This window comes from Pituophis catenifer, unplaced genomic scaffold (assembly GCF_029215685.1).
Source record: "Pituophis catenifer annectens isolate HBS135680 unplaced genomic scaffold, rPitCat1.0.hap2 SCAF_1, whole genome shotgun sequence".
Lineage (NCBI taxonomy): Eukaryota > Metazoa > Chordata > Lepidosauria > Squamata > Colubridae > Pituophis > Pituophis catenifer.
In genome coordinates, this window is record NW_027256881.1 from 197,666,070 (window position 1) to 197,686,374 (window position 20,305).

A 20,305-nucleotide genomic window follows, 5' to 3' on the forward strand; every position below is an offset into this window, starting at 1 on the left:
ATGACAAGTTTTTCTCTTTTTTTTTTTGAATTTTTGTAGAAATGAATAAGTTGTGATTTGGAGGATTATATGGGCAAAACTATTTGGTTTATTGGGAGAGTTTAATGAGTAACATAAGGGGGAAATTATTTGGTTTATTACTATTGGTAAATATAACTAATTGACTTGTAAGAAATTGGATTGCATAGAAATAATTCGAAGATTTATGTTCATACTGATTAATAAACCCAAAAAAAGATAGTTATATAATTAACTGATTTATACTAAAATGTTGGATTTATATTAAACAATTGTAATGTTACATAACCAACCGATATGAGCATAGATATAAAAATAGATGACAATGGGAAGCGGTATAATATAGATAGAAGGGAAAAATTGAATTTGATTAGGATTAAGATTAGAGATGAGAATCAAGGGTACTATTGGTTTTTTAAAAAAAAAATAGATAAAGAATACCTATGGCAAAAAGGAAATATAGAAATTGTAAATTTAATTGAAATGACTAAATATTGTTTAAATTTGTGAAATGGCCAAATACTCTGTCCAAGAAAATACATTGTATGTTTGTATGTGTGTTTGTCTAAAAAAAATTAAATATATATATATATATATAAAAAAGAAGAAGCAATCTGCGCATGTGATCCTGTTATGAACTGGTAGTAAAGTTAAGTAGAACCCACCCCTGATATGCATGCATTATGTGATGGTCTAATTAGAATGAGGGCATATATAGTCTTGGCTGTGTGATTGTCAGAATCTAATCTGGATGGGTGTATATAAATCATGGCTATGTGATTCTACTTTCCCCTTGTCTTGTGTCTATAGATATTAGTATGTACTGTACAGGTCCATGAGAAGCAAAGGATGACCTGCGCATGCTCCATTGTGGATCATGTGACCAGGAGATGGGAAGAAGGGAACTTAGAATGGAATGTTGGCAACCTTCTCTCATAGAATCAACCACTCCCACTAGATGATTGTTTCCCGGATTTAATTTCTCCCCAGCTTCATTCGGCCCTTTTATTTAACTTGAATCTTTCTTTTCCCAGCTTCTCCCACCGATTAAAATTGCCTCAGCTCTGTTATACTTTTATAGAATTACCCACTGACAATAGAGTCTGAGGTTCCCTTATATAATTTATTTCTAATATTCCATTAGGTTGGAAAAACTAAAAAATATTTGTTCAAATCAGTACTTATGCAAATCTGTGTTCCAAAAAAAAAGGGGGGGAAAGAACTTGATTCACTTCTAATCAGTGCCAGTCCCATATGTAGTGATACCTGGAGATCTATTCAGATGGATAATAAGGACGTGTGCTTCCAATATATATTTTTCTCAAATATTGGTTCTTCTTCCACTCTTTTCGTCTTCTTATGCTTCTACATATAGAACAAGGATGTTCATAGGTTGGTTTTTCATCTGCTATTGAACTCCATCAGCATGGTTATTACTTGTACCTGGAAATCTACACTTGGTTTATTTATGTTACAAGGGGGCTTCTGGTTTGGCACATATTAGTTCAGCAAACAACAGAACCATTTACTACTTGTATTAAATACAGTGGAATGCACTAATGTCACTGATGGTACATGTCTGTGTGGTTGGTACAAAGCTTTAAAGGAGAGATAAATTCTGTGTTGTAGTGAAAGTCAAAAAATTTTGGAAAACAATTCAAAGTCAGCTGGAAGAAATTACCGCCCAAAAAGTACCCCTCAGACCAGAAACTTATCTATTAGGTATACTGACAAAGGACTATAAAAAAGAGACACAATATTTGATAATACATATCCTAACTGCAGCTAGAATTGTCTTCGCACAAATGTGGAAATTGGAAAACACGCCACCAGAAGAAAAAATAATACAAAAAATTATGGAATGTGCAGAAATGGACAAATTGACCAAAGAAATACAAGGAAAAGAAGATACAGACTTTTACTTAACTTGGCAAGAATGGTACAAATGGTTAGATAAAAAAGACACGAAATAAGAGATTACCACCCAATACTACAAAAATAAGTAAATAACAGGAAATATCGTTATATAAACATTGATACAAGATGAAAGATAATATATATAGATATATTGATATATAATTACCGAAGTAGCTCTACTTTCAAAGTTCAAGTCATGCGACTTGATTTCATTGTATAGTTAGTTTATGTCTAGTTTGTTTTAATGTTTATGTCTATATGTGTATGTTTGTTTAAAAAAAAAAAAAAGAAAATATTAATTTAGGCTCTCATTTTAGAAAAAAATCTACAGGATAATTTTTCCTGATCAGCCTCACCTTGTAAATTATATTTATTACTGCATATTTGCAATTCTGCATTAAGGCTTTTGGTTTTGAAAAAGCAAAGTGATCGTGCCTGAATATGCACACACATTTTTATAACTTATGAGTCATGGCATTTAATTTTCTTCATCCGCATTAGTAGATATTTATTTACAATAATGCTTTACAGCTTATCTAGCACTAGATAAATTTCATATTGCAAAATCTCTGCTGAGCAGAAACAGTGTGTGCTCATTTGCATTTAAATTTACTTCGAAAACAGTGAAATTCTGCCACCCTCTGGACGGCCACAAAATCAAGAAATGCCTCCTATGCTGGCTTTCAAATTATATTGGAAAAGAAGTCATTCTTAATGGCTATAGAATATAAGGCTTTATAGAAATGTAGATGTAAATGTAAAGGTTGGTGAGACAGGTTTTTAAAAAGTTAATTTCAGCTTTCCAAACAATGACTAAACAAACCATATTGTTTTTACATTTCTAATATGCCATCACCAATACTTTTTATTTTTTATTATACTTTAACACGATAAAGGTCATAAAGCAAGAACATGTATCCTGTTTACATTTCATTTACTGATTAATGAACACTTTGAGTGTAGGTTTAAGAAAACCATTATGTGAAGTTGCCATTATTGCTGAATGCATTTAAAGGAGACAAATAAGAAAAGTATAAATGTTCTGTTTGTATGAGCTGTACCAACTATCATGAATAGCTTATTCAATCCTAAGAAAAATCCTATTCTACATATGTGTTCTTAATCACGATGACACCAAAATAACAAAATACTCCCAATGCCATTATAATATACTGCTCAAAAAAATAAAGGGAACACAAGCAGAAGACATCCGAGATCTGAATGAATGAAATAGCCTTATTAAATACTTTGTTCTTTACATACAGTAGTTTATACACTGCTCAAACAACTAAAGGGAACACAAAACTACTGTATGTAACGAACAAAGTATTTAATAAGGCTATTTCATTCATTCAGATCTCGGATGTCTTCTGCTTGTGTTCCCTTTATTTGTTTGAGCAGTATACAAAGCTAGGCTCTTTTAACTTTGCAACTTGATGTTCTAGGCAAATATGTAAGGGCAGGTCACAACACACATTGCATTCCTTGCCCCATCCCCACCCCCATGCCTAAGATAAGGACATACTTAATAACTGAGTTATCCGCAATGGATTTCAGAAGGGGAGGGCCATCCCCAAGTTTACGGAGATGCTTCTCACCATGTCACTTGAGTCAGGATAAGCTTCATTTTATAGTGCAGATGGCAATGCAACTTCACTCACATAAGCTTTGCATACAGATCATTCAGAGAACTCAAGTGGGACAAAAACTCAATCACTTTATACAGTTATTTATAATATATGCATGCATTATAGTAAGAAGCCCTTGAATTCTACCAGAGGAAATCTGAGGAATTAGATAGTACCTTGTCTTGGCCACAGAGCCTAATTGTTGTTGTGCCTGAATAAGGTTGCTCAACTGCTTTTGGAGTGCCATATCTTTACCATGGGCCTGTCGTATGAAGGGATGTTCTAAAAGATGAGTGACTGATGGACGTTTTTCAAAATCCTTAATTAGACACCTGAAAAATACAATAATCAGATTATTTAGATAGATACACATAGCTATGGTACAAATTTTTACCACTTGCCTGATTGTATACTAAATTCTGGGTCTTAGGCAATTTTTGGATGTGGCTTCAGCTATATATTGGACTGCCTTGTATGCGAGAATAAATTTAACGTATTAGTTTATCCCTTTAATAGTATCATTAAAGTTAGCATATTTGAACACTAAAGGTAAAAGTGCAAATCTGCTAATTAATTGACTTTAATGGACAGCACATTCATCTTCTCTACAATAATAGTTTATTTTAAATTTGCAAATCCTCATATTTATTTATTTATTTTAAAAAATTATATAGCCACCCATCTCGTACCAAACTCTGTAACTTCTTCACACTTAGAAATGTAATTAAACCAAATTTATCAATATTGGTTATGAAAAAAAAAAAAACTTACCTAGATAGTTAGGCAACAAAAATAATCCATTTCAAAAATTCAACAAATGATCAGCATTAATTGTAAATGTACAGTGTTCTACCTTTACAGGCCATCTAAATAATATATGTTATTAATGACAAGAGGCAAAAGATACTTACGTCACCAAATTCAGCTTCTATTATTATTAAAGAATATAAACATATAATTCCTAAAATAATCCCGTCAGTAATGTCTGTCAGTCTGAGGAACTTCCATATTTTTGATTTCCTTAAAAAAATCAATTTCAGGGCTCTTTTTTTAATATTTCAAGAACAAACTGCCTGGGAGTTTGTTCTTTTACAAACTGCCTGGGAAATGTCTTTTACAAATGCTCATGAGATACTGCTCCTCTTGGACCTGGAGCCTCCTGATATAAAAACTAAAACAATAAAACCTACTATCTAAAATCTAGCCGCCTCCGCAGAGATTTAAATACCACTCACAGCCTCCAATAAAAATAAATCCATCATTTGGTTTTTATGGTTCTGGTTCCTTTTGTTTCTCTAATCATGGTTTTTTTCTTTGTATGTCAGTGTGCTCCAGGATTTTTTTTTAAAAAAAGTGCTCATAAATCTCTAGAAATATATAACCTCTCTTATAGAAAACCTGGTGAAATTAGTATATGCCTAAAGTAAAAAAAAAAAAAAAGTATAAAAGTATAAACTGTTTTAAAATGCTTCATTTATAATGAAATTATTGATGATTCATGGGAGATCTTTAAAAGTAAACTGAATTCATTAGGAAAATGTTGTATATACATTTACCATGACTCACCTCTGTAAACTGGCTGGAATTCCAAGGCTCACTCTACTTTGGAAATGCTTCCAGCCTGTGATTCTGTGATGGAAAGGAAATAATCTCTATGTACCGTAGTCACCCTGTTGCCTTTCCTTCACCATCCAAAGAACTCCCTCTAGTGGGACTCTCGAGATGAGCCTTTTCTGCCATCCACCATTTGGAACATCATTCCCCATGAACTGAGATTAGCCCTAATGCTAGTGGCTTTCCAGAAATATCTTAAAACATATCTTTATTTTTTTTTAGCAGGCTAGGGAATCCTTGAGCTTTAGGGAGCCTGCAAGATGGTTCTGCTACATATGAGATCTTGGAGCATTCTCTCGTGATCTTCTTTATATTTTATATTAATTTTTTGTCATGGTTAGTTAAGATCTGTTTTAACTATTTGCTTTATTGTATGCCGCGCAGAGTCACGTCAGAGAGATCAGTGGCTATGTAAAATTGAAAAATAAATAGAACATGTCTCAGTCCACGTGTAGAACAATCCTTTGGTCATAACTATATGAGAAATAATTTCACGGGGGTTGCAATTTTCTGTCAGAAATCCACCAACCAACGCTAGTTGCACACAAAAGATGTATCAATATTAGTGGATCCTGAAAAACTTTATGGCTTAGAGAAATAGGAAACGCTTACAGGAAAACTCTAAAAATAACCCTCCCCACCAAGACTAAACAGAACTGGATGGAGTCACTCCAAAAATCTGACTCTTAGAAGGAAGATCCAGAGGGAATGAGAATGAAAGGGAGAATCCTGAAAAAAAGGAAAGGGCTAGCTAGCTAGCTGGTTGGCACAATAAATTTGCTCTTATAGGTCTGATTTCTTTATTACGTAAACAAATACATATCTTAGATGACCAAAGATGTCAAAGATAACCAACTAGGAGTAGTTTTTGCCATTATGATTAGTTGTCCCTAATCATGCAGGGAGACTGGCATTGTCTTGCTGTCAAGCACCCGGGAAATCAGGAGATTCAGGCAGTTCAAATGAGTATAAAGATTTATTGCATGGTTAAGTTCTCTATAAGAATATGGCCAACTGACTGTTAAGGGAAATGGGGGGAAAATAAGAGAGGCATTCAAGGTGTGCTGGATTTAAATCTCTTGTGGACGCTAAGGGACTCATGACTTATGACACGTTTGACCCCTCCCTCAGGCCCAGCCTGGTGATCTCCTACATTTGCCTCCTGAATATAGTTGGCAATGACTAGTGGAGTAAAATCCACAGAGACTCCTTTACCTTCTTTACCTGAATATAAAACCAGCAGCCTGCATTTCCAATTTCCATTAAATAACCAATTTTTGTATAAACCTGAAATTGCCCATTTTAAAATGATGGAATCTTTCTAAAAAGGGACAAGAAGCTTCCTCATGCTTATTAGTCATGCAAAAAAACGAATATTATAACTAGCTGTCACAACTTGGTGAAATGGTTTATTAAATTAGCAGCTGCATAATTAAATAACCCAATGTAGAAAGCAAACCAAGTCCCTGAACAGAGAACATTAGATTTCAAGGGACATAGTTCCAGTACATTTTCTTACTCATAGATCACCAACATCCTGATGTGGCATAGTGCAGGACAATTTTCATTATATGCTCTAGTACTTGTATATACTGGTTATTAGTTAGCTAGTTAAAAGTTAGGCTCTGCCCTCCTTGTCTGAAAATATGTTGGACTTTTTACACAGATTTACACAGAGGAATAGACTGGTGGATTTACACTCAAATACAATCCAAATATAGAGAGCATATAAAAACATATGAAATTTACAATCAAAAACAAGAAATAGATAAAATTATATTAGATTCAGAAAATAAATTAATTAGTAGAATTTATAAATTTCTCCTACACTATAAATTGGAAGAAGAGACAGTCAAAGAAACGATGATTAAGTGGGCTCAAAATATCAAACACACAATACCTTTGGAAAAATGGGAAAAGTCCTGGCAGGAAAACCTAAAGTTAACGAAAGCAACGGCGTACAAGGAAAACCAACTGAAAATGTTTTATCGGTGGCATATGTCTCCAACCAGATTGGCAAAAATACAACCTAAAAATAGCCCAATTTGCTGGAAGTGCAAAAAGGCACAAGGGACTTTCTATCATTTATGGTGGACATGCCCGGCAGCAAAGAAATTTTGGTCTAACATCAAAAAATGGTTGGAACAAATAACAAAAACACAGATTGAAAAAGAACCAGAAACATTTTTATTAGGAATATTTAACAAATCATACCCCAAGGATATTAAATATCTTACAACTCACATATTAACTGCTGCAAGAATAACCTACGCAAGAAATTGGAAACAAGAAAAAATACCAAGTGAAACAGAAGTAATAGGGAAAATTTTAGAATGTGCTGAAATGGATAGGTTAACCAAAGAATTACAAGAAAAAGAAGAATCAGACTATTATAAAATATGGAATAATTGGTATAATTGGTTAAAAATTAGAAATATACAAAAAATATAGGGGATATATTACCGATTGATACATATATATGTAATAAAAATATTATTAGATTACAGAAAGGTGAAGGAATATATTATAAGTAGAATTGTAGAACGTCACTCTGAAAAAAATGCTTAAGAAGAAATTATATTCTTTTTGTGTATATGTTGTATAAATGTTTGTTGTGTATATGTTACGTATGTCTTTTTTAATATTTATATTCAATAAAAACTATTTAAAAAAAAAAAGAAAATATGTTGGACTTTTTTAAAAAATGAAAATTATAAATTAAATTAAATTATTTCAATTTAAGGAAACATCACCGCAGATGGGGACTGTAGCCAAGAAATTAAAAGACGCTTGCTCCTGGGGAGGAAAGCTATGGCAAATTTAGACAGCATACTAAAAAGCAGAGACATCACCCTGCCAACAAAAGTGTGTATAGTCAAGGCTATGGTTTTCCCAGTTGCAATGTATGGCTGTGAAAGTTGGACCATAAGAAAGGCTGAGTGCCAAAGAATTGAGACCTTTGAACTCTGGTGCTGGAGAAGACTCCTGCAAGTCCCTTGGACTGCAAGACGATCAAACCGGTCAGTCCTAGAGGAGATCAACCCTGACTGCTCTTTAGAAGGCCAGATCGTGAGGATGAAACTCAAATATTTTGGCCACCTAATGAGAAGGAAAGACTCACTGGAGAAGAGCCTAATGCTGGGAAAGATTGAGGGCAAAAGAAGAACGGGATGACAGAGAATGAGGTGGCTGGATGGAGTCACTGAAGCAGTCGGCGTGAGCTTAAATGGACTCCAGAGGATGGTAGAGGACAGGAAGGCCTGGAGGAACGTAGTCCATGGGGTCACGATGGGTCGGACCTGACTTCGCAACTAACAACAACAACTTTTGTTTGCTGTTATCATGGGCATCAAGAATATAGAATTAGAATGAGGTTCAGCAAAATAGCAGCATACTCTGGAACCAAAGTCTGAGAACCACCATAATATGTTATTGAAAATTCAGATTTGCCCACCAGCCCCAAGTGCCTCCATTAAGTGCAGGTTATTTGTGGGACTGCCTCTCCTTTAGAGCCACATATTAGAGTTCATAATTGACAACTAACATCTCAATATAAAATGTGCACATATTGGCTTACTTCTAAGATATTTTGGATGAGTTATTTCAGGGATCTTTTTATTTATTTGTGGCTTACTGGAAGCTGCTCAGAGTTGTAATATGCAATAAATAAATAAATAAAATATTTTGTTTCTTGGTGTGTATGCTTGCCAATCTGCACAGAAATTGTGAAAGGCCAATGAATCAAAGCTTATATCAATAAAAGAAGCATGGGAAATTTCTTATAAATGTTTTGTAAAGCAAGGGAAAAGTGCAAGGAACAGCAATTCTATGTTGTAGTCTCCAAATTCTTTGACAAGAGCCAAATGCATAGTTTCTCATCATTGATTTTCCCGTCTATGAAGTTCTCTTCCACAGAATTTAGGAGAGATCATTACAGTGGGAGGAAACCTCAGTTTCCTGGTTTTGTTTAATTCATTCCGAATGCAGTGAAATTGTTGGAAACGTTCTGTGGAGCCCATCTTGCTGTCACGGGCTGTTCAAGTCTTTCTAAGAAACTCTGAAATACAGAAAACTGTATATTTCTGCTTGAATTTCAGCGCATTTCAGCGGCGTGAAATACCATATTTCCTGCAGCCTGAAACAGCTGAGGGTCGGGAGGCCAATCCAACCGACAATCAACTGCTTGTGCTAATCAGGCTGTGCTGAAGCTGAAACGGGCTGTTTGCTGCTTGCTGCTTGCTGCTTGCTGCTTGCTGCAAGGAGGTAAATTGCTGGGAAGCAGATTTTTTTTCTTGTGCTAATCAGGCTGTGCTGAAGCTAAAATGGGCTGTTTGCTGTTTGCTGCAAGGAGGTAAATTGCTGGGAGGCAGAGGCCATTCTTCTTACATAAGAATATGTAGATAATTTCTATTTTTACTTTCTGATTATTGGTGTATATATACATGGATATTTTGGTGATGTTACACCATGATAGAAAAACTATTATACATTTGTTTTTGTTTTTTTGAACTATAATAAAAATTTTAAAAAATTTTTTTAAAAAGGTGTGTCTTATACTCCGAAAAATATGGTAACTTGGCTTGGAAGCAGTATTTGCCACTTGTAGCTGTATGTTTCCTACTAAACACAAGGTCACCAATCTCTGTTTATAATAACATGGACTTTTTTCCCATCATAAAGCTAGTTTGGAGTAGCTTATGTTGCAGGAAGATAGTTGTATCTTTGCCAAAAGTACTATCGTCAAGATAACAGAATGACAGAGTTGGAAGGGACCTTGGGGGTCTTCTAGTCTAACCGCTTGCCCCATAAAGACAATTTATGTGGGAGGGCTTAATGAAATTTCTGGGGGGGGGGAATGCAGAAGATCAAGACATACGGTCCCAAACTTTTTCTTTGTTTATGGCATTTCATCAGAGAATAATCACTTGAGGGCAAAAGATTATGAGAACAGTCCTGCTGGTTTAAGGAAAAAATCCATTTAGACTATAATCTTCTTTCACTCAAAACTGCAGTCTAAGGCAATATTTTCTCCTCTAACTCAATTGATAGTCAAAAGCATTCTGTTCCAACCAGGGGTGAAATGCTCCCAGTTCGGACCAGCTCGGGCGAGTAGGTAGCGATGGCGGTGGGCAGTTCGGAGAACCGGTAGCAAAAATCCCTGCCCCCGCCCCCCATGCCCAGCTGAGCCGCGCGATCATCAGAGGCTTTTTTTCTTTTAAATGCTTCTGACAAGCCAATCTCTGACGATCCCAGCTGAGTTGCCTGCCGATCAGGCAACTCAGCTTGGATCATCAGAGCCATTTTAAAAAAAAAAAGTATTTTCTTTTAAATGGCTCTGACGATCCAATCTCTGACGATCCCAGCTGAGTTGCCTGCTGATCAGGCAACTCAGCTGGGATCGTCAGAGCCTTTTGAAAGCATTTTTTACATGGTTTTACATGTAAAAAATGGTTTTAAAAGTAAAAAATAATTGGCCACGCCCACCCAGTCACATTACCCTCCCCACCAAGCCACGCCCACAGAACTGGTAGTAACAAATTTTAGATTTCACCACTGGTTCCAACGCCTGTCTAATAAAGCCTAATGTAATCCAGTCGACATTGTTACGAAGCAATTCTCATATTGCTGTTCATACACTGTACAGCAGATCAAACAATAAGTATATACTGCTTTATAGTGCTTTGCAGCCCTCTCTAAGCGGTTTACAGAGTCAGTATATTGCACCCAACAGTCTGGGTCCTCATTTTACTGACTTCAGAAGGATGGAAGGCTGAGTCAACCTTGAGCCTGGTGAGAATCACTGCCGAACACATTCCCTACATGATGTCCTTCTTCTCCAAGTTCTAGCTATATAATCTATAGCAGTGCTTCCCAACCTTTTGGGCACCAGGGACCGGTTCTGTGGAGAGAGGTTTTTCCGCGGACCAGAGGGGGCATGATTTCTCATGCTGCCTGCATCTCGCGGTGGAGCTTCGCTTGTTTGCATGGAATGGTTTCTGGCATGCCATGGCCCAGTCCCAGTCCACGAATTGAGGGTTGGGGACTCCTGATCTATACTATCCATTGTAAAAAAAAAAAAAAAAAAAAAAAAAAGCTTAACAGACTAATTCACTTATTTCAGTACTCTCCTGTTTTACGGTACCTATTTTCTTTTTCAACAGACATTAAGGATTTTATACTGCCAAAGATAACTGACCAGGTTATGTCCCTGTTGGGCTTTAGAGGATGCTAACTTTGGTGTGTGTACTTGCCTTAATGTTTATTTTATGCTCCTCAAGTTTCTTCCTCACCTTTTGTTTCTCAGTTACTCTAATCTTCTTTAATCTTATCAGGAACAAATTACCTGAGCCTTGCCAGTCCAGAGAATACCAAAATTTATACTGTAGAAAGATTGCTTGTTACCACTACCAATTGTTTCTAATTGCTTCATTTTATCAAGGGGACATTTCATTCTTGAATGGAAAAAATACTTATTTTCATTTGATTGTTTATTTCAGCTTTCTGCAGCCAGGAATCCTCCAATTTGGTCATTGTGACTACAAATAACAGAAACCAAGGTTTATTTCCTCTGGATGGTAATAGATCTGGAAAAGTTCATTCATAAATTGATTGAGCCAAGTTCCTTTTCAATACGAGGGCTATGTAGAAGAGCCCTTGTATATTTGAGAGAAATTGCCTGAGTTGCTATCACACATACCTAAATTTGCAATCCTATGTGGAAGAAGCAAGAGAGGGATACCCCAAATCAGGAAATATAAGAAAATAATGGATGGAAGGAGAAAACAATGCCATAGTTCCCATCCTGGTTTGGCGTTGCCTTCATCAGCAAAAGTCTACAAAAACCTTTTATTCTGACGTATAAAATACAGGTAGTCCTCGATTTACAACAGTTCATTTAGTGACTGTTCAAAGTTACAACAGCACTGAAAAAAGTGATTCGTGTGCATTTTTCACAGTTACAACCTTTGCAGCATCCCCATGATCACATGATCAAAATTCAGATGCTTGACAACCGGTTCATATTTTTGACCATTGCTATGTCCCAAGGTCATGTGATCCCCTTTTGTGACCTTCTGACAAGCAAAGTCAATGGGGAAGCCAGATTCACTTAACAACCGGGTTACTAACTTATCAACTGCGGTGATTCACTTAACAATTATGCCAAAAAAAGGTTGCAAAATGGGGAAAAACTCACTTAACAACAGAAAATTTGGGCTCATTTGTGGTTGTGGACTGATGAGGATTACCGCTATAGTATTCATCCATCATTTGGCAACAACAACAACAACAAAAATACAGGTCTGCAGGTAAAATGCATTTGGAATGCTTCTGAGGTTTCAGATTTGCCACATGTTTGCAATTTCCATCCCTGAGCCAATGGCTTCCTTCTTGCAGTCTACTCATTTTACCTATCCCTTTGCTGACCCACACTCATCTGCAATTCCAATCGTCTTTCAAGCTATACCCTGCATGGTGCATTGTAGCCTGGGACTCTCTAAAAGGAAAGTGGGTGAGCATTGCAGATGAATGTGATCGGAACCTCCCAGCTAAACATTTCTGCCTTTTATTGCCCTATTTTTTTTTCCTCTGCTTGCAAATGTGGGATGCAGGTGCAAAAACATGGCTGGCTTTCCCAAAGCATTCCTTTTCCTAAGAGTGGGGAAAAAAACCCAGTGCTGAACCATATATATTTCAGGGCAGTCATCACTTAGACACAACATATGATCATCATTAATATGTTCCATTGCTGTGGTGGGAAAAATCTCTTTGTGGTAGAGCTCAATAACTTTATATTGCAAGCTCTTGGTTCACTCACAAAATTTTACAGTGGATCTCGATGACATTACATATTTGTAATTCTCCTGTATTTTTCCATACTGCTTCTCTTATTGTACACTTACAGATCTGTTAAGGAGAGAATGAAAGGATAGCTTAAAATTGCCTTTCAACTAGAAATTGCTTTTCAAAAGATGGGATAATAGCACTAAGGAGCTATTGATCCAGAAATATCATCGAAGACCCAGTTTTCTTGCAAATAATAGCTGGACTGCCAAAACAATTAGACATTTTCCTATATTGAGAAATACTTAACATATTTTTGCATATCCTTTGGCTTGGGGTTTTGTTTGGGGGGGGATGAACATATGGGATTTATTTCCATGTAAAAATACCAACAGTGGTGGTAAACATACCATCAATGATTTGAAAGCTCAATGAAAGCAATAATGCAATGAAAGCTCAATGAAAGCAATAATGCAATGAAACTCAATGAAAGCAATCATGCAATGAAACTCAATGAAAGCAATCATGCAATGAAACACAATAGTGTGGCGCATCCAAGCTACATTTTAAACTATGTCTTCAGTAAATATTGATTTTTTTATATATATAGAAGAGTTCATCATAGACCAATCTCTTTATTAGCACCAATTAAAATGCCACAATAGTGAGTACCCACCATCTTCACATTTTCATATTAATATTCCTTCGACTGATTTATTGAACTTTTGTGGCTACCTCTCTCATATAATGATAGCAACAATCAATAAAAACAGAAATAAAAAACATGTTGGGTGGAATGTATTTATTAGGCTGCTCTGATCATGAAGGCTCTTGCTTATTCTAGAAATAATTATGAAATGATATGACAGGCTAATAGCATCTTCTCCCTATCTTCACATCTGGATGTCACTGGATTGAGAGACGCTGCCATACATAATAATAAAATATATTGGGGGGGAAATGCAGTAAATGCCAGTCTTGAGGAAAATCAATGCATTACCTAATTTTAAAAAAGCACCTTCCATTATGCTTTTATAACTGAAAATTAATCCTGAGAATTCATTAGTATCACTACATTAAACAGGTTGCTGCCATTTGTTAGATTACCAAAATCTAACATGCTGGTTCCTGCCACAAAACTACAGGCAAAATCGGAACATTTATGAGGCAAGAACAAGCTCTGATTCAGAGCCACTTCTGAGCAATTTCATGGGTAGCTTGCATCAGGACGATAACATTGTGTGTATCATTCTGCCTCCCATAATGTAAAGTGTCATTTTGTAGCTAGCAAATCAGAAGGCTTGAAAGGGGAAGCTATTCATCAACGGTCAGATGTGAACAAATATTTACAAATGAATAAATGGACAGAAATAGATGTTACAACCATAGCAAAAATGGTGGCTTATCTTGTCAGAAACAGCCCATCTATGTAAACAAATTAGAAAGCATTGTAGTCATGAGCCCAGTGCTTGCATTTGTTTCTTTTCTTTCTTTCTTTAATTCTTTCTTTCTTTCTTTCTTTCTTTCTTTCTTTCTTTTTTTTTTTTTTGCTTTAATTTATATGCCGCCCTTCTCCAGAGACTCAGGGCGGCTTACAATGCATTAAGCAATAGCCTTCATACTTTTGTATATTTATACAAAGTCAGCTTATTGCCCCCACAATCTGGGTCCTCAATTTACCTACCTTTGAAAGGATGGAAGGCTGAGTCAACCTTGAGCCTGGTGAGATTTGAACTTGCAGTAATTGCAAGCAGCAGATGTTAATAACAGTGCTTTAGTCCACTGTACTATCAGGCTCTTTCCTAAAATCAGGCTCTTTCTTAAAATGGAGAAGGGAAAAATTTATTATCTAAGCCACCGATTGAGAGCCAGTTTGGTGTAGTGATTAAGGCATCAGACTAGAAACCAGGAGATCATGAGTTCTAGGCCTGCTAGATGACCTTGGGGCAGTCACTTTCTCTCAGTCTCAGGAAGGAAGGAAGCTAGGGTAAACCACTTCTGAAAACCCTTGGCAAGAAAACTGCAGGGACTTGTCCAGGCAGTCTCTATGAATTGGAACTGATTGAATGGAAGGGAAGGGGGAGGCACAGATAGGGGACCAATTCAAAAGTGAAGTCCAACATTCTTCAATTGCTAGAAAAGTATGCCAGCATAAATTCTGCTGCCCCAAGGTAGAATCCTATTCTACCTTGGTAAGAATCCTAGTGAGTGGTGGAATCCCTAAATTTATAATGTGATGTATTGGAAAAACTCCTCCTGTTCATATCAAGGGATAGGAAGGAAGGAAGGAAGGAAGGAAGGAGGGAGGGAGGGAGGGAGGGAGGGAGGGAGAGAAGGAAGGAAGGAAGGAAGGAAGGAAGGAAGGAAGGAAGGAAGGAAAGAAAGAAAGAAAGAAAGAAAGAAAGAAAGAAAGAAAGAAAGAAAGAAAGAAAGAAAGAAAGAAAGAAAGAAAGAAAGAGAAAAGGGTTTGGATTATTTTAATATAGGTTCAAATATGAGGAGACAAAGTTGTGGTATTTGGCAACACCAAATATTGCAGGGCTTTTAAGGTAAGAATTAGCCCTTTGAATTCTCTTTAGACCTATATGGCTTGCTCAAGATTGGAGAGGTACGTTTCTAATTACTACTTTGGTTTTGTTTTTTTTTAACTCTTAACCATTTTTTCTCCAATATTTTTCCCCAAAGCCTTCAGAGCCAATCCCACGGAGAACCCATTCCTGTAGTCTACACAAGCTGTAAGAACAATAGGAGTCTAATCAGTAGCAGGCAGATGCATTTGGGCAAATCAGCTACAACACAGATGTTAATTTTCCCCTCCATTAAGCACTTTGTAGACCACCAAAGATTCTCCAGACAAGGGAGCTGAGCCACTCTGAGTTGCTTCCTTGAGGCAAATCCAAATACTGATGGCTTGTATTGAATTGTTTTCTCCTCCCTATACAAGCACAATAATATCCTAGCACCCTCTCTAACATCACTAAGCCCTTTCCAAGTTCTTCCTGTATCTTCCTCAGCTACTATTTTAAAGCTGGGGTGACAACTAGAAATTGGCATGAAATCTGAATAGTTGCTGAGAGACTTGTGAGTGCATAGCAGCTGTATATTTTCACACTGTAGCCTCAGAGATATTATATTCAATCCATTTCTCTAACAGAAAAGATCTAACACTGAACCATTTTCACATCTGCCATTGAAGACATTTCTTGGCTGTCTTCATTGCTTGAAGGTTTAGAAGGGAAAAGCAAAACAATGGCTAATCTAAGAACTAAAAAGTCATGTTTTGAAAAACTCCTCTACGGGGTTAACAGCTCCTCTTTTCCATTTTGCCACATACGTAAACAACCGCCTGAGATGGCTGCTTCCTACCTCTGTCTTGCATGATTCACACAAGTTAGTCATACCCTGAAGCTACGTAGCCTACAGTGCAGATCCAATAAGGTGTTGGTTATTTCATATCTGTTCACCTGCTCCAAATGAATGTAACCAAATTGCTGTATGGCACTATTTTTTTAAAGTAAACAAATTAACAAATTAAGGAAAAAATTGTCAGCTTTGCCTGTAACCATATTTTCCTTTGGTTTTTAGTCATAATTCTACAGGGCACCTGACACCTTAAATACCCATACAGCAGCATCTAGGTCAGTGGTGGGTTTCAAAATTTTTTACTACAGGTTCTGTGGGTGTGGCTTGGTGGGCATGGCATGGCTTGGTGGGTGTGGCAGGGGAAGGATACTGTAAAATCTCCATTCCCACCCCAATCCAGGGGAAGGTTACTGCAAAATCCCCATTTCCTCCCGATCAGCTGGGACTTGGGAGGCAGAGAATAGATGGGGGCGAGGCCAGTCAGAATTTTTACTACCAGTTCTCCGAACTACTCAAAATTTCCACTACTAGTTCTCCAGAACTGGTCAGAACCTGCTGAAACCCACCTCTGATCTAGGTCCATATTATCGTTCTCCAAATCCTGCAGGTCATGTGTCCAACATTGGTATGCCATGATAAACAGTGCATTTTTAGTTTTTTGTCTGTTACATTCATAGAGAATTCAGTACACAGTACACACACACACATATATAGTCTAGTAGGCAAGACCCATTTATGTCTTCATTGATCTTGAACCAAATCACATTAATTAATTCTGCAGAATAAATGCTTGGTTATGGAAGTTTTATTGATAGTTTTTTAAATTGTAAAAGAATTTGAGTTTCTTTACATCTATATGAATAAAACTTCAGTCAATCAGGCAACCTTTGGAGAATAATCTCTGCTACTTTGATTTGACTTCCTTGTTCAGTACCTAGAAAGAAGAAAATGTTCACTGACACCTCTGAGCTCAACCTTTTCTCACATCTAATCTTTTTCTTTTTTCTTTCTTTTTCAATCCAAGGGATGTTTCCCTACTTGTATCTCACCACAGCGCCAACATGCCCTGGGTCATCTTTTCTTATGCTCTGTTACAGAGATGTTGCTTTCATTTCCTTTATCTTGTCCATAGCAAATTTCCCACAGTTCTAGTTTTTTTGGGTTTTTTTGCTGGCTAAAGGATAGGTGAAGATTGTTTCAACAACATCAGCGGAAAAAGGCCAAATAATATCATAGTTGTTACATGGTTGTCTGATTGGCAAACCCAAATTTCACCTTGAGTAAAGCAACTGTACTTTATTTAAAAGCAAAAAATGGGACTGAAGTTGAGATCCTATTCAGATGTGGTTTGCAAAGTCATTGCTTAAAGATAGCAAGCATTTGTCTCAAGTACATTGTGTCAGAGCCTAGGAGTTGGTTTTGCTTTACCATTGTTTGAGGTGGGATCTAGCTTAATGACTTCCCAGGAATGCATAGTTCTAGACATCCTCAGTCAACCTGTAAGGATTGGACAAAGAAGCTGCATCTTGTTCCTGCAGTGTTTCAAGTAATATTAAGGATATGCAGGGAAAGTGCTTCAGTTATAGCATGGGCACGTGCACCACACTTTGTCTATCAATGACATCTTAAAAGAAGTGTTTGATTTCAGGAGGCATTCAAAAGACAACAATAGGGTAGTACAGTGATGGCTAACCTTTTTGCCATCGCATGCCAAAAGCGTGGGGAGCAGGGGGGGGGTTGCGCGCATGCGTGCCCACACCATGATTCAATGCCCCCCCACACTCCGCACCCCCACGCATGTGCACGCAACCTCCCTGCGCTACCCCCGCTTTTGGCACGTGATGGCAAAAAGGTTAACGGTGGGCCCGGTAGGCCCATTTTTTGCCCTCCCCAGGCCCCAGAGGCTTTCTTGGAGCCTGGGGAGGGTGAAAACAGCCTTCCCCACCTCCTGAGAGGCCCTCCGGAGGCTGGAAACGGCCCGTTTCCTGACTTCCAGTGGGCCCAGAAGGCCCAAAAATCAGCTGGCCGGTGCACACATGGGCACTGGAACTGAGCTAGGGCAACGCTCACGTGCCCACAGATATGGCTCTGCGTGCCACCTGTGGCACTCGTGCCATAGGTTCGCCATCACAGGGGTAGTAGAAGATACTTGCACCAACGTATTACCTTTTTAACACCTCCAGGATTCAATGTGTATTTTCTTGGGCTGCACACCAACTATGTGAGACCAGGAAAAAGTGCAGCTTTTTCAAGGAGACAATAGCAAATCTGAAGCACTTTCTCCAAACTGCAGCCATATACTGCATACCATAGGAACATCTTGAAGTTAAATCTGTGTGGCATAGCTGCCAGTAACCATAATTCTTCACTTTGTATAAAAGTTTACTATTCTTATTCTAAGAGAAGGAAACTATAAGCTTTTTCTCCATTGTCTTTTAACTTCAGTTGTAGGTGCCCATTTTACAGTAATTACATTATATTTAAATATATATTTAAATATAATGTAAGGATTACATTATATTTAAGCAAGGATTACACCTATAAGCACACAATTCATATATTCAATTTAAAGTAAATCACAAATGATATCCAGGAATATATAGAGGCATTACTAGCAACAAGAGAATCAACAGAGCAAAACATTTAAAGTGATTAAGTGGACGTTACTACATGGGCAAATAATAATTCTTAAAACACATGCAGCGCTACTGTGATAAATGTCTGACTCACAATTTTATGTTCTGAATTCATTCTAACACATTCTGCCTATAAGGCAAGAGATTTTTCAAGAAAATGCCATGCTATATTATCAGAATTATATGAGCAATACATTATTGGATACTTCACTGCATATTGTGATGCATTAAAATTATTACCCTCCTTTCTAAAAAACTGTTGGAGGTAGCATTTAGACCAAATCCTATTGAAATTAATGGGACTTAAGTAAGTAATCATAACTGTCTCATTAGCTCCAGTGTTACTTCTGATGAGTAACTTGGCCTGAATGCTACCCCGCAATAAATAATACTAAGATTAGAGTCAACGTTTCAAAGAACAGCAGAGTGAAGACTAAAATACAAGCCTTTGAAATGAATTAAAGATGTTTTTTCCCATAATGGTTGCATTTGCACCAGGCAAAAAAAGGGAACAAACAGCAGACCATATTAACTTTGGGGGGGGGAGGCACTACATTTTAATCCTACATTAATTAACTCCTTGCCATCTCCAGAAAATAAACTGAAGCAAGGAAGCTGGGGGGAAATCGGCAAGGTTTTACAATGAGTCATTTTGCAATTTTTCTAAATACGAAAATTCTGCTTCTTTTAGATGTCAGCTATAGCTGAACATAAACAGAGGTCCAGATTTTTTTAAGCCCAAATCCAGTGATCCTAGTATAAATGCCTATTGGGGCTGGATTGCCAATCTAAGCCACGTGGCCATCTCCCGTCACCCGGAGTATATTTTGTGCCCTTGCTCATGCTCTCATGTTGTGTTATGTCATTGTTCAGTCATGGAGCTCGCTGTGCAACTTTGGGTCAATAACAATCTCTTAGTCCAACCTAGCTATTCTGTCTATAGTTGTAGGGTTAAAATGGGGGATCTGTACAGACTTTACCTTTCAGAGAAAGTCAAACATAAATGAAATAACAAATAACTGATTGAGGGATACATTGTGATAACCAGGATGATAGGAAATCATAATATGAAATGAATACCAAAAGGCAAAAAGATATGACGCTGGAAGATGAGCCCCTCAGGTCGAAAGGTGTCCAATAAATGAACTCCAGAGGACCAGAAGGCCTGGAGGAATGTTGTCCATGGGGTCGTGATGGGTCGGAAACAACTTCACAACTAACAACAACAAATAAGACTGACTGACTGACTGACTGACTGACTGACTGACTGACTGACTGACCAGCATGACAAAGTAGCAAAACTGATGCACTGGAACATCTGCAAAACACACCATTTGCCTGCAAGCA

General features: G+C 37.2%; 1 protein-coding gene across 1 annotated transcript in view; it reads right to left on the reverse strand.

Annotated features, from left to right (window-relative positions):
- The window catches only part of MYO3B (myosin IIIB), a 226,414-nt gene that overhangs the window by 150,284 nt on the left and 55,825 nt on the right, over positions 1-20,305 (reverse strand). The window contains exon 8 of the mRNA XM_070956912.1: positions 3,740-3,895. Within this exon, the coding sequence (XP_070813013.1) occupies positions 3,740-3,895 (156 nt within the window). The remainder of the gene's footprint in view (positions 1-3,739; positions 3,896-20,305) is intronic.